At 48.7% G+C, this 14,968-nt stretch overlaps 1 protein-coding gene across 9 annotated transcripts in view; it reads right to left on the bottom strand.

The window, feature by feature from the left end:
* Window positions 1-221: 221 nt before the first annotated feature.
* PACS2 (phosphofurin acidic cluster sorting protein 2) overlaps window positions 222-14,968 on the bottom strand; it is a 174,671-nt gene continuing 159,924 nt past the window's right edge. For all 9 annotated transcript variants that reach the window (XM_075131449.1, XM_048861946.2, XM_075131446.1 and 6 more), the window contains 3 exons: window positions 14,077-14,303; window positions 7,579-7,692; window positions 222-6,809 (listed from right to left, as the gene is read on the bottom strand). In XM_075131449.1, the coding sequence (XP_074987550.1) occupies window positions 6,691-6,809; window positions 7,579-7,692; window positions 14,077-14,303 (460 nt within the window). In that variant the 3' untranslated portion in view covers window positions 222-6,690. The remainder of the gene's footprint in view (window positions 6,810-7,578; window positions 7,693-14,076; window positions 14,304-14,968) is intronic.

Below are 14,968 nucleotides of genomic sequence, written 5' to 3' on the forward strand. Positions count from 1 at the left end.
AGAAATTTTTCCCATCTACTCTAGCAGCTAAGCCGTTCCAAAGCATCAGTTCAAAGGATTGTCCGCTAGTAACAGATTTCCAAAGCTGGTTAACTTCCTAGTATAGACAGATCCAACCCAGGCATACAGCGCTACAAAATGCAGCCATTTCAATTCAGGCGAGGTCACCGGCACAGAAATGGACGGCTGCTCCCACCCAAAGGAGATGCCTGGGACGTGAGTGTGCTTTCATGTCCAGTTTTATTAGTGTTGCATTAGTACCATAAAATAGTCGATGAGGTTGCACACATTGCAGTTCGTTCCAAAAAAGGCTATTTACATTTAATTTGTCTTCATATAAAACCTAAAACCCAAACAAAACAACAATGAAACAGATGGACAACTTAGAAATCTACAGTGGTAACATCCCTTCATTTGACATTGTTACATGTGCAGCAAGCATTGCTCAGACTATCTCACACACGAGTGTACCCACACGAGCAAGGTGCTTCCTAAAGAGTGCTCTGAGTAAAGATGCACTGCATGCCAGTCAGACACACTAAGTTCTGGGATGCCTTCTATCTGGCTATACAGAAGGGGAAGCCAACCTGACCGGGATTTTGATGCGCTTCCTTTTAAAGGAATTAATGTCCTGCTACTTGCAAAACTATGGCTCCTCCTCCTCTCTAGCATCAAGTCCTAAAGACTCCACAGAAACCCAGGAGAGCTCATCACTCCAGCGCTCCCGCTTATCACTCCTGTGACTTTGCAAGAAACTTGCCAAAGGAGCGTCATCAGGGTCTGCGGGAGATGCTGTGCTCAGATGATCACCTCTCACACTGGGCATCCCAGTGAGAAGGTCATACTAGAGTTTTAGCAAGTCTCCACAGTTCTAATGGCCAGGATACGGAAGTGCACTGAATGGAGGGTTTTTAATCATCTCAGCATCTCTAAGCAAACAATATGAAGAAAGAAAACACACCACGATGTTCCTACTGCCAAGAGCTTTCGGACTTTACATCCTGGGGATCTGAGCTGAAACAAAGCTTCCATCCGAAGTAAGAAGCCCCTGTCTTTTCAGTACTTCAAACTACAGGGAAAGAATACAGGCTCTCTATTGTCACCAAGATGTTTTGCTTACAAGGTTTCAAGGCATCTAGTACTATTTCTTGAACCCTCAAAATGAACGATTCTTAGAATATTTTCTTGGTACTAAACACGTGGCCAGACTGATCCGAGATGGTAGCGATAGCTAGCCCAAGACTAACAGGATATACAGGTCAACAAGAGTGTTTGAGAGACATTAATGGAACAATGCTGGTCAGTGTGGTTTTTAGCTGGGTCAACCGGCCTACAGGTGGGTATGGCGATTCTATACAAAACCACAAAAACTTCCCATTCTACTACTCCACCCTCAGATCTCCTCTCTAGGACATGACAACAAGGCTTGCCAATAAAAGCAGCAAAATGAAGCCAAGGGGAGGTTGAGAAGTATCCTCAAACTAAGGTAATAGAGGAATTTTATACTTACATTTGAGATATAAACTGCTCAATGGGGCTGTTGTTGGGTTGGGCAGAAAAACGTGACTGGATTATATGCAATTGATAACTGCAGGTGAAATTAATGGAAAGCCAGAGGTTAAATGAATACTGCTGCTCCAGCTGCTGTTTTCTTTAGGGCAAAGAAAAACAAATGCAATTCCAGCAAGCATTCAAAACTAGTAAGGATATTCCCTGGCTTGCCATGGTAGACGTCTGCATTTCATTTAGCCATGGAAGTGTAGAACCAGAGCTCCAGTACTTGGCCAGCCTACTAGGGATGCCTCCTTAGATCCCACCTCCAAGGAAGGGCTGGGGCCAGTTTCCCAAGAGAACACCAGTACAGGGGAATGGCAGCTTTGCCAACAGGAAAGTGCTGGAGTCACAGCTTGGGGCTCCATGGAGCAGTCAGTCAGTATCAAGGCCCGGGTCAGTGTGTAATGGGAATCAAACGGATCTGCTACTACAGTACATTCCTGCAGGAGGCAAGGAGATATCAGCAATCCCAACACAGGTGGGAAACGGGGGGGGAAGTTTAAAGGTGACAAGGTGGCATGCAACCAGCTGAAAACTAGGCAGTCAGCTCTCTCCCCACCCCTCTGCCTGTTCACTGCTAGAAATCCAGGGGCCGAAGTAAAAGCGACTTCTAGATTTCCAGTTAAAGCAGGCTGATTCAGGCCAATGAGATAAAGCAAATGAGTTTCCTTCGAGTCACACTCTGGTGGAGGTTCGTGCAGGTCTCTTTTCATTATTCCATAAAGAGTTTTAAAACTGGGGCTGTGCAGGGTTTCTTGCTCCATTAGGGTCAGTCTTCTGCACTCATCACGGCGAAGGTGATCATCAGCCCCCTGATATCCTGATGGCCCCTTTCAGAGAACTGAAAGAACAAGAACTGGCACCTCCCCCCCCCCCCCCGGTCAGCTCTGCCACAGGGCGTACAATGGTAGAGTCATAGCAAGCTGGCACACAGCCCAATTCTTCAGAGTGACTTCCTGTGAACCCTGGAATTGGTGGTTGGTGGGAGAGCACCACGTGGGAGACCGGAGCTCAGCTCAGCTCACCCTGAGAGGAGGCTCCTGCCACTGCTTTATCAAAATCATTTCCTATGGAGCAGCACATTGTCTGCACAGCCCGACTGCTGTTATACTCTGTTACTGCAGAGCTTCAGCGCTCAGACTTCCAGAAAGTTTTCCTAGTGGTCAGGGACGAAGTTAGTTGTGTGAAGAAACTCAGAGAAAGTAACCACTGTATAAAACTTTAACAAACATTCCCAGGGAATCCAGCTCCAACCCTTGGCTATGAGGCAGGGCAGCACCATGACGAACCACCAAGAATGAAGCTTTCCCAAGATCAATGCAGTTCTGCCACCCTAAAAACTCCAGCCTGAGGGTTCAAGGAGGGTTTCCTTGGAAGCCTTGCTACAGCAGAGAGCCCACTGCAGATGGCTGTGCTGCCAAATAGCAGCTTGCCAGAGGTAACAAACTGTGCTGTCTGCAAGTGCATGGGTACCAAACAGGCAGAAAGTTTTCTGGTGAATTAGATTTCATAAAATGTAATTAAAATAAAGAACTAATCCACATGAAACGTTACACATAGTAAGAAAGGGGGCAACATACATTTGATAGGCAGGAGCCATGAAGTCGCATACTGGCTACTGTTCGTCTCTCTATAGTAGGTTGAAATACAAAGAGGAGCAAAGTGTCAAATCCTTCATTGCCCCGGTAAACAAAGTTATTGCAAATAGCCAGTCCAAGCCTGCCGCAGAGCTGCAGGGGCCATGAAAGTCAGGCAAGGGTCTCTGCCAGCGCTGGTGTAGAATAAGCCGTGGGACTGAAATCAGACTGGATTTCAGTCACTCTACTTGCACAGGGAAGAGGGATTTAAGGAAGAATCTGAACTGCTGACTTCATTAAAAGGCTTGTCCTGAGACAACAGCTTCAATAAAGAACACTGATGTGCTCGTGTGCTCATTCCTAAGTTGTGGCTGTCAAGCAACACTGCGCTAACCCAGAGCAAGGCACAAGCCTCCTTGCAAGATCCTATGCGTCAGCCGCCACTATGCTGAAGCTAGAGATTCTTTCTGCTCCTGTTACAAAGCGTTAAAGGGAAAACCTACCCTCTCCTCAGGGCTGCCATAAGCGAGTGAATAGATTACAGTAACCCCCACCAGCTGCATCAGCGTTCGTGTGCGGATCTGTGCGCTGACCTGCCCAGCTTCTCAGAGGAGTGCGCATTGCTGGGCTGCTGAGGACCCTGCCAGTCTGATGAGAGTCAATTCCTGGACATGGCTGAAATTGCACTAGAAAGTTTCTATCTTATTAAACACGTGTCTAAACCAGTAACCTGAGCAGTGAAGGGAAGGTGCACGTACTGTTTGCTCTGCGGATACTCCTCTTCACTGTGAGGGGGAAGAAGGAGGCACTGTTCTCATTTAGGGCCCCGGGCACCCTCACTACCTCAGCAGGGCCGTTAGCTGAACACCCCCCCCCCCAGCTGCCCACTGAAGTCCTGCCCAAGTCAACGAAACCCCTCCTGCAGGATGCGCCTTCCTGGGGCGTGACCCACACGCAAGGTGGAATAGGCTCCCCAGCCATTTGCAAATCTTTGTTCAGTCAGTCATTGTCCCAGAACATTTGAACTCTGAAAAATGCTTAATGTATTGCTGTCCCTTTGAGAGGGTGGGGGAAGGAGCCACTCTGGGGATCTCTGAACACAGGCCTGAGCAGTGCAAACGCCTGCCCATGAGACTGGAACCCCCAGGAGGCTCCCTTTATGCAGCTGCACCCTGCTCATTCCAAGGGTGGGGTGTTGGCTCCTCTGCAAAGAAAACAAGCTTAGCTCCTGAGCCCCTGGGTTTGGCAGCATCTGCATGGAGGCTCCTCCCTGGAGCTGTATTGCCAGGGGAGCCCCACAGATCCAGCCCTGGGACCCCCTGGAGGAGTAGAGCAGGGTTACAGGTAACTAAAGCTGTTAGGCTTTGCTGTAGTGTAATTCCTTGCAGGGTTGATGGGGGAGGATTTCTGGGCAAAGGCTCCACCCCTGGGAATTTCAGTCCACGTGCGGCTGCCACCAGTGTAGTGTGCACCATGCCTGGTAGAGGAGGGCTTCACTCAACTCCAGGGAGCTAAACCAGGTTAAGCCGGTGGTGAGAAGGATCAGAGCCTTGTTCCTCCAGTTAGAGCACCCTGATGCCCCTTCAGCAGAGCAAAGCTCTGTCCTAAGCTAGGGTAGGATTCCCAGCAAGGAGAGTTACCGCAGTAGCTCCTACACCACCCACACACGCAGCTGCAAATGTGAATGGGAGCCAGGGGCTCCAGTAGCTGAGCTCCTTTGGCTCCAGAGATCCCCTGCTGCTGACACAGCCCTGTAGGGCTACTGACATTGTAAATCAGAGCAACCTTCAGGCTGCTTTAGTATACCCTGGGAATGGGCTAGCACTGTGATATTTTAAGGGAAGGGGAAAGGAGAACATACCTAGGTTACAGCTTCCCCCTCGTGAGCTGCAGTAGTGCTCAGGCTGTAGTGGCCAGTGCATTTCACACAGGCACTGGCTGGTTTTGCACAGTAAATCCTTAATCCCTGAATGGTGGGTTCTGCTAGCTGCAAGCTTGTATCCTGCTGGAGTACCTCCTTTCCCATGGAGAGAAGCCCACAGGAAGTACAGGGGCACTGATTGACTCCTCCACCCTCATTTTCTGTGGCAGGCCCCTCAGCCCCTTGCAGGATGGATCCTAAGCCGGTACGTGGCCCAACTGGCTAACGGTGCATTGTGCAACACAGGTGCACTGCTGGAGTCAAAGATCTAGAATAGCTGAGAGAACCCTCAGGTGACACAATCCGGGCATGAGGCATTCCAACGCAGTCCAGACAAGCCTAAGTTCTCTGTCTCTGCTGTCAGAGCTGGCTTTGCTACATGGCCTCCTGCCTTGGAAATGGCAGCAGCAGCTCACATGGCTGGAGGGGGCCCCTAAACAAGGGATTCCCATCTGGAGTGTGTGTGTGTGTGAGGAATCTTGTACACACTGCCTAGAAGAGAGGGCACATTCGGAATGAGGTATGCAGGTGGCGCGTTTGCTGTGAGCTGGTACTTTAAGTGCTTTCACATGCACATGTGCTTTTGCTGTGTGGGTGTGAATGTAGCTGGTGTAAAATGCAGCTGCTCATGTGTAAGGGCTCAAGGGGCACAGGAACTAGCCAGTGGACTAATGCTTGACTCATTAGACAGCAGCTGATCTTTCCTGCTGTCCTTTTTAGCAACTTAATCAATCTTTTTTAAAAGCATTAAAAATATTTGCACCTGTAAAAATCCATTCTCATGAGAGGCCGGGCAAGGTTTTATTGATGTGCATAATCTGTGTGAAAAACTAAATAACAACCACCCCACTGAACTGGTGTCCTTCAAATCCAGCTACGGGCTGCAGGGGGCATTGTGATGGGCTTGGTTGGGTTATTGGGATGGACTTGGAGCAATGGGATTCCTCAAACAGACATTTCATACTTTGTATTTCAGTCTCTGCCCAACCTGAATCAGGCACGAGTGTGAACATGCCTGCCCATTTCAGTTGCTGGCCTTAAAACAATGACCCTCTGGCATTTCTTCACTTGTGGAGAATCCCAGGGTTTCCCTCAGTTATTAGCTTGGTTTTTGACAGACAGCGCAATGTATTTCACATTCTTGGTACCTGAACTATTTGGTGGTGAACCAGGCTCTACTTTCTTAATGTGAAGTCTGGGGGGGTAGAGTTAAACATTTTAAAACACTTAATCCTCCCAGTACCTCCCACTCTCCCCTCAAAAACCACTCAAGCCCAATCCAGAACACCCAGCCACAAACACACCGAGGAGGTTTCAGGTTAATAAGCAGTGCAGTTATCCAGCTATCTGCTCTTAAGTTCTCCAGCAGGTCACCCCACTTCTGGAGGTTCTCCTGGTAATTTCCATGTTATTGGTACATCTCTACTTAAGACTGTTTTTTGCTTTGTTCAAGGGGTTTCCTTTCCTTGTAGTAAACTTAAGAATTAATAGAAAAAAGTAATTCAGAAGTAATCCAGATGCATCTATAAGTAATCTGCAGGAGAGAGCAAGCAGATTTGAGTCAGAGTTGGCATTCAGATTCCTGGCTCCTGGGTGTGCAGTCTCCACACAGGCAGAAAGCCGCCCCGCTGAAAGCAGTTAGAAGTTAGGTTTGGAGTGTCCGAATATGCAGATGGGAAAGTGCTTGACATGGGAGGACCACTGTGCTGCCAGCTGAAAGAACTTCACATCATTCCACTCTACGCCATCAATCAGGACTGCAGGGGAAGAATAGAACAAGGAAGCAGGTCAAAAAGCACCCAGCAAAACACACACTGGAGAATCCCTATGCCAGAATTCTATGCCATCACATCATCCTTCCTCAGTCAGTACAGGAAACAGATGCTGCACTGACAGCTACATAGTAGAAAAATTAGGAAGACGGCCCAGTCAATTCTTCTGCTGCCCTGAAGATCAAATGAAAATGGCTCAGCAGCTGGGTTGGGAAAAGATGCCAGTCGTCTCCCTGCCCACCCCCAACAGTGGGAAATTATTGTTGACTGCCTGCATGCATTATGGAGAAATTCTCTTCCTCTCAAACATCATGTAGAGGCCACAACCAGAGCAAACAAGATGGACCACTGGTTTGTTCCAGAATCAACACTTATAACCCAGAAGAGTTGAGAACAGTAGTTCTCAACCTGTTCCCAACAGTGAACCCATGTTACAAGATAAAACTTCTGGGACTCCTCTCCCACCTAGCTACAAAGGAAAAAGAGGGCTGTCATGCCCTCCGAGACCTGTTTGTAACTCCCAGATTGAGAACCTAAGGTTTAGTGGCTGGCTGGCTCTATGCCATGTGTGGATTTCCCCATGACGGGAGAATCCTCCTGCAGCCAGATCCACCAGGTTCAAGTCTGCTTTGTGTCACAGACCAGCACGTCCTGGTCAAGCACTGAGATGGCTGGCTTACAGGCACTAGAGCCATCATTAGCAATAAAATGCTCCCTTTTACTACTGGAAATGATGCAATAATTCAGCACTTACCCCGCAGCATATTCTGCTGATGTTTTGCTGTGCAAATCAATCTACTAATTCCTTCAATGCATTGACTCTTAGACTCAATCTCCTTGTCTTTTGTTTTCTTGGGCAAAAACATCACTAGAAGAAAATCAAACCAAACATGCTTGATCTCTACCAGCCACAAGAAGTTATACTGAAAGAATTAAGTAAAAATACACTGAAGTCTGAACTTTCCTCTTTGCCAGGAGTTTGAATGGCCAGGTACTCCCCCTGCCCATGCTTATTAACATTTCCAGTTCACAGAATTACTTACCAAGCATCGCCACCTTACAAAGTGGGCCGTATTAATTGGACCTTTTTAGAGCCCCAAAGTAATTCATATTGCCTCTGAAAGTCTTCGTTGCTATAAGTCTCCCCTTCATCCCCCTAGGGCAATTCCCCTGCTGGGAAAATATCCAGTCTATTAAGACAAAGCTCCACCCTTGTGCACTGCAAGCTTTGGTGGTTGGCTCAAATGATATAAAATCTGCTGTGCTCCCATGGAGATTCTTGCTTATTGCAAGAGGTTTCTAGAGCAGAAAGCCCCAGATATTATCCTCACTTGCAGCTGAATGTGGCAACTAGTGCATATTCACTACACAAACACCAGGTCAACAGCTACTCAAAGGGACAGCCGAGATAAGGGAGCTCCTGCAAAGAATGGAACTGGGCAGGGAGGGGAAAGGTTAGGAAGCTTTTCTGAAAAAAGGTACCAAGGTCTCAGGATCCATCTGAATTAAGAATCTGAAATTAACAATCTGGCTCCAGGAAAATTGTTTCCAAACTGGGGATGAACACCCTAGACACCCCAGCCTGAGTGATGTGGCATCTGCTCAGCATTAACTCTGGCCCAACACTGCAATGGGGCACCCATGCAGGGCTCATTGCAAGAATAGATCCCCTCGAGGGAAAAAGTTACCAGCTATTGAAAAGCCAAAGCCATTTGCTGCAACACAGCACATTTTCAAACCAAGTGCTGACTAGCACAATTCGACAAAGTGCTGGAGACTTGATGTGTTCACAGTCCATTGCAATATGGCAGTTGCTATCTCCTCAGCTCTTGGAGAATTATTTTTTCAGGCCCATGCGCAGGGCCAGTGGAGAGCTGTTGTAGAAGACTCCTGAAGGAAAAGGAATTCTAGAAGTGCCTCTCACTGGTAATAGATTTCCCAGAAAGTGTAATTTCCTGGCTTTCCAGTATTTGGGTCCCCCCCCACGTCTAAACTTCAAACATTGTTCGGCTCCTCAACAATCCTCCTCCTTTTTGAAATATTCCTGTGTTTACAGCCTTACAGGGAACAGGAAGAAGACTGAGCTCCTAGGTTGGAAAGGTGGTTCTGGTCATACTTGGAGAATGGAGTTTAAACTTTAGGTGGGGCACACGTGAACTGGGAGGCTGCCCTTTGAAACCTGCTGGTCTGATTAATCTGGGTCAGAGCTCATCTCTGCAGCCTGCACTCTGTCAGGGACCTGGGAGGATCCTAGTGATAAACACAGAGCCCTTCCTCCCCCCTTACACCAGTAGCTGAAGTAGATCCGTACGTATGGGAGGATACTGCTGTGGCTGACTGCATTCTTGAGGTTAACAGCCTTTTAATAGGCACCGATAGCCTTTTGTCAGTATCCCTTGCTGTGTGGTTTAGCTTGGAAGGATGGAGATGTATGATCAATCCTCAGTGGAGTCAGTAGTTTCACTGGGCCATGTTCTTGTTCCTGTTATTTCCAACATCCACATCCTCTCTGGTGCAATCGGAGTCCCTGATGCCTCTAGACCCCGATCCGCAGTAGCACTCTTGGCAGGGGAGCATTTCAGCAGTCTCACATCAGGGGTCCTGAAATAGGATCTCCTTGTCTAGTTGTTTGCTGCAGGGCGAATAGCTCTCCTTGGTGTTTCCATGGTGCACACTACACCCAAGCTGTACACCTCTCATTCTCCATTCACTCTTTTGCTCCATCTCTTCTGTCGAGCCCCTCGCTTAGGTGCTTGGTGCCCCGTGTATGCACAGGTGCTTTTCAGACCAACTGAGCAGTCGTCTGGCCTTTGGTGTGTTGCTTCTTGTCTTCTCTTGCTGTTTCTATAAGGTCAATGTCGCCGGTTGGATTATCACATGCGATCCTCAGAATGGGGGATACACCTACGAGATCAATCCTCAGCCGGTTGATGTTGTTCCTGACTTCAACTTGTGAATGGAAATTCCTGGCCCCAAGCCTGCCAGGCTGCCATCAGCCTTAATGACTATCTGGGGTAGGCGTTCCCCCCTCAATCACCAGAGTGAGTTTATCTTTTGTGGCATTTCCATCAGCCTGGTCCCCTCCTAGCTTTAGAGTGAGACCATTTCTTGCTCATGTTTGAGTGTGAAGGGTCCTAGTGATCCATCCTGAATCTAAGTTTCTAACACCCATGAAAGATCTCCAAACAGCTGAGTATCAGCCTAACAGTTTGGGGAGACTGTGCACTGCCCGGTCTTTTGCTGCTTGTATGAATGACCAGGTCTCCTCCCACCTTTCTGAATCACGTCTCTACTCATACCTAAATACTCTCCCAGGTGAGCTGGCAGCATCTTTATCACTGCCTCTGTGGCCTCCTCCAATTCCCTCTTGGTTCTGGCCTTGATGAGAATGTCATCTACACAGAGAAACAAATGCATGCCCCCTGGCCTGGAGCTGTCCCACCAGGATCTCCATATTTTGTGAAGACTGGAAGCAAAGGAGAGCATTGCTCCATCACAAATGCAGCACAGGAATCTCTGGCAGGTGCTGCACGTGGCTTTGGTCAGGTCTCCTGATGCCCTGAATTTCCTGGGCAGCATTCCTGCTGCTATGGCATGCTACGTCACCATGTGGAACAGTGTGCTTTCTATGCTCGGAGAGTATTTCTGGCCCAGCACTGCCCACAGACCCTCTGATTTCTTGTGGATGATTAAGATGGAATACTGTCCTTGAGAACTCTTCTGAGAAAGAGTCTGCTGTCGCTGTATGTCAGACACAGAGTGAATCTTGAGGTTACGTTGGTATCGGTTTCAAGGGGTGTTGTGCAAGGACAGTTTTCAGTACCCACTCGTCTCATAAGGCGTGTTCTCTCCTGGTGTGGAAGATGGTGAGCCTGCCACCAATTGCTTGTCCTCCTTGGGCAATGCTGGTGTTGCCTGGAAGAGGGAAAGGAGGGGTTGACGTCCTGTTATACTTTTCATCCTCTGCTGAAAGTGTGGTTTCCTCCAGTCAATCTGAGTCCCTTCTGCGGGACTGGTGAAGGGGGGCTTCAAGGTCAATTATGTGCATTGTCCAAATTCTTTTTGAAGCTGGAGAAAAAGTTGTGGGGCATCTTTTCCCCTGCAGTGCACAACTGCATTCCCCCCCCCCTTTTTTTTTTTTAGGGGGCAGTGGGTCTCCGCTAAACCCAGGAGCTGCTGAGCCAGAGTCTCCAGACCACATATGTAGCCCCAGGCTGTGCCTGAAAACAGAACAGCTGCCATTGCCCTTGTTGGGCTGTCTGATGGTGCCTGCTGATACGTCTGCAGTGAAAGACGTGGCAGGGACACTGAGTGATCAGAAACTGTTGATGACATCTGGAGGCCAATCCTCTTGGTGCCTGTGCCATAACAGATTGTCCTGGAGTGAGAGATAGAGGCCCAAGAAGCCTGGGGTGCCCATAAGACAGTCTGAGGGCATCCTCTACTTTCAAGGGGAAAGGGGAAAGAGACCCCTCTCTCCACCACATTCGTGTCAGAGGTGAATCACCACGATGATCTCTGAGGTGTGGCGAGTGGTTTACGCAACAGTGCTCCATACGGGGATGCTCCAGCCTGAATGATCTTTTCTGCAGCCACGTTCAATGGCACGCCGTGCCCTTTGGGGAGTGGTGGGGGAAATCCATCTTAGACACAGATTGCGCCTCTTCCTCTCTGCCTGGAGTCCCAGGGCTGCAACTGCCCTCTGAGGCATAGGGGTAAATGCTCGGGGGTGGAGGGAAGGAGTGCACACATTAGATACCTCATGTTTTGACTCATCTGCCCCACCAGGGCAAGTCAACAGCGCACAGGGACCTGCCTGGGAAGGAGAAAGGGATGTGCGCTTCCTTCTGGCTGGATTTGATTTCTGTCCTGTGTAGCTGTCTTCTGAGAGGCCAGTGAAGAGATGGAAGAGGATGAGTCTCTTTGTTGTTTGAAACAGGACCCAGCTCTCTGCCTGGGTTGTGACCTGCTCCCAACCCCCTCTGGGGTGGGAAGGGCTACATGCTTTGGCGTCTTGGCACCAAGTTTCTTCAGGGAGGAGATGGTACCCACCCAGAGTTCTCCCACTGCTACTCCCCTGAGGTACACCACCCAGCTGAGCACCCCTTGATCTACTCTTCATTTGGGTAAGTCCAACTCTTTGCTGCTGAGCCAGTATGCCAGGGGGCTCCATACCCTCACATGGGCAGGTTTCCTTCCAGTGGAGGGGTTGGCTGGCCTCCATCAGTTCCCTGCTTGTCTCCCCTTGCTGTTTAGAGTCTATCAAGGTGATGTCTGATCTGATAGCGTGCCATCCTCAGCATAGGGGGACGTGTCTGGGAGGTCAGTCCTCAGTGCCGAGAGTCCAGCCAGCTCATGCTGTCCTGGCTTCCATTTGAATGGACATTCAGAACATAGCACTTGTTCAGGAATGGTCCCACTCCTGGTTTCTCCCCTAGGGGAGCAGTGAACCTCTCACATCTATTAGTGTATTCTCTAGGGCTGGCCCAAGTTTTGTGGAAGGTTGCACTGAGGCTGTTTTGACTCACCCTGCTGGGAATGAGCATATTGCTCTCCTCCTCAGACTCGTTCTCACAGACAGTCATGCTATGGTCCCTCCTTGTCCAAGGGGAAGGAGACAGAAAAGCCCATGTCACCACGGCTTTGGCACTCAGGTGGCCAGCTGCCTGCCAGAACTCTCTGCTCTGGGAATGAGGGAAGTGGGAGACCTGGCACCTCCATGGATCTTCCTGGTTGCCTGGTCCTTGTCTGAGTGGGGGACAGGTATGTTCTGCATTGAGCTGGGAAATGGGGGGAGGTAGGCAGAGGCCTTCTAACAGCTTGAAGGATCATGGGCTGGCTGGTAGCACCATACTGGGACACAGGGGAGTTGCAAAGGAAAAAAGGAAGAGAGGCTCAGAAGACACAAGAACTGTAGCAAGTTCTCTGCGTTGCTCCTCCCACTCCACATTTTGGTGGTGGGTTTCCAGCAGGTAGGTCCTTATGAGAGAAGATTGGACTGAAGCCTGTAGGTGTGAGGATACCTTCAATTGGGGAGGTGGGGGTGCTGTGACATACTCTCCCTTGAGTACTAGCAGCACAACTGCTGTACCCTCTTATCCAGCCCCACCCTTCTCTTCTCCACATTCTTCTCACACCTTCCCATTCTTACCCTCCCTCCACTACCCATACCCTGCCGTATGACCACCACCTCCCCATCCTCCTTCGCCTCCAACCCTTTCTCCCAACAAACGAACAGTAGGAATCCAAAGGCTTGTCTACACGAGGAAACAGCCCTGAATGACTATTCCGCACTAGCTCCTTGGGTGGATGCTTATATAGTAAACTAAGATTACCTTTAACTTAATCCACTTCCAATTAATCCATCGCTTTAAATTCACACCATATCTTATTTCACAATAGATTCCCTGTGTAAACCAGCTGTAAGGGTCTGTTAATCACTGCTGTGAAATCATCTAACAAGGGTACAGGATGATACTGAGTCCAACACAAGGACTAGATAGTTGTATGACCGTTAATACATCTCTACCTGCAATAATGAACAGAGGAATTCAATCTCATGCTTCAGGCCTTCAACTGATGCCCAGCAATTGTCACAATCGTATAGCTGGTTAGGTGCATGAGGGGTATCTTCACCCTAAACGTCAAGTATTAGCCATCTTTAGGCCACAGACATCCATTATGGCAAAATTTGTGCACCCATGCCTGGAAAAAGTTTTCTACAAGTCTAAAGCTAATGGAGCAAAGGTGCATGGAGTTCTTTAAGAAATGGCGCTGCAGCAGAAAGGGCAAGATATTGTTTTAATGAATGCTTGGGTTTGATAAGGAAAAAGCAAAATAACCCCACCCTAAAAAACCCAGCCAAAGTCCACCCGTGAGATTGGGTGGCTCATGATTTGTTGTGTGTTCAATTATTCAGTGGCCTTGGCTTACCTCATGGTACAGCAACCAGCTTTTATTTCACAGGGGCAAAGGCGGATCAGGAGACCTACCCAATGTGGTGTGATTTGCTGGCACCAAACACAGCAACACGGGGAGTCACTCCCCAAAACACAAAAATAAGGTTGCTTCTAGGGCCACAAGCCAGCAGGCCTAACAATGGCATTTCAGGGCCGAGGAGCAAGTTCTATTGTTAAGACATCACACAGTGAACCCGGGCAGACCTGGAAAGCCAGGACAAGTACAACCGTCCACCTTTTACACGTCAGCAACACCCGATAGAACAGCAAGTTGAATCCCCTCCCGCTCTTACCCTTTTTGTTCTTTTCCTTTGTCACGACTGTCATTGACATTGTTGGAGTGCTGGTGGTCTCTCCACTAGTGGGTAACCTGCTGACCTGGAGAGACCGGAAAGTGCATTTGAGTGTGTTTTTGGCAGCGGAAGAGTCCTTCTTCTCTGGGTCTCTTTTCTTCTCCACGGGCTGAGCTGCAATCCAGTAATCCACCTGCAGTCCCATCAGCTCAGCACCAAGGCTCTGGCTAAAAGATGGGAGCAAAGAATCATTTCCACATGCTGACTGTCATTTTGATGGAAATTTTGTCAATCAAGGGCCCATCATTTTCACAAGTGACTAGGGATGCTGGCTACCCAACCTGAGACTCCTTAAGGTGGCCAGATTTTCAGAGGGCGAGTGCTCAGCTTCTTTGGCAAGTCACACCCCTCGGACATCTCTCAGAATGGGCACCTGAGAACAGTAAGCACCCAGAAACAACTAGCCACTTATCAAAGGGTAGATCAAGGAGGTTAGGATCTTTTCATGAAAGACAATTGTCAAGGAAGCTCCATTACGTGGCACATGAGCCAGGGATCACTGTTACTAATTACATTTAATCAGGCAACTTCTAATGAATTCCTTTTCCTTTGTTTTAATTGCAATCCTGAGAATAACTATCGGACTGTTCTTCAGAAAGAACAGCCAGTTACTTTTTTGGGTGACTGCACTGTAAATCAGTCTGGCTAGAGTCACATCTGCTGTGTAGCTCACAAAGTCCAACCCATGGAAAAGGAATTTCCTGTCTTGGTAGTTCACTACCTCAATACAATCCTGAGCTTGACAATCACTTTCCCTTGTGGGCTACCAAAGTCAGACCTTGGCTGCCATCAGGACATGGTGCAAAACTCACTCCAGCTTGGTATTTTAGGC

This window comes from Caretta caretta, chromosome 8 (assembly GCF_965140235.1).
Source record: "Caretta caretta isolate rCarCar2 chromosome 8, rCarCar1.hap1, whole genome shotgun sequence".
NCBI classification, from domain to species: domain Eukaryota; kingdom Metazoa; phylum Chordata; order Testudines; family Cheloniidae; genus Caretta; species Caretta caretta.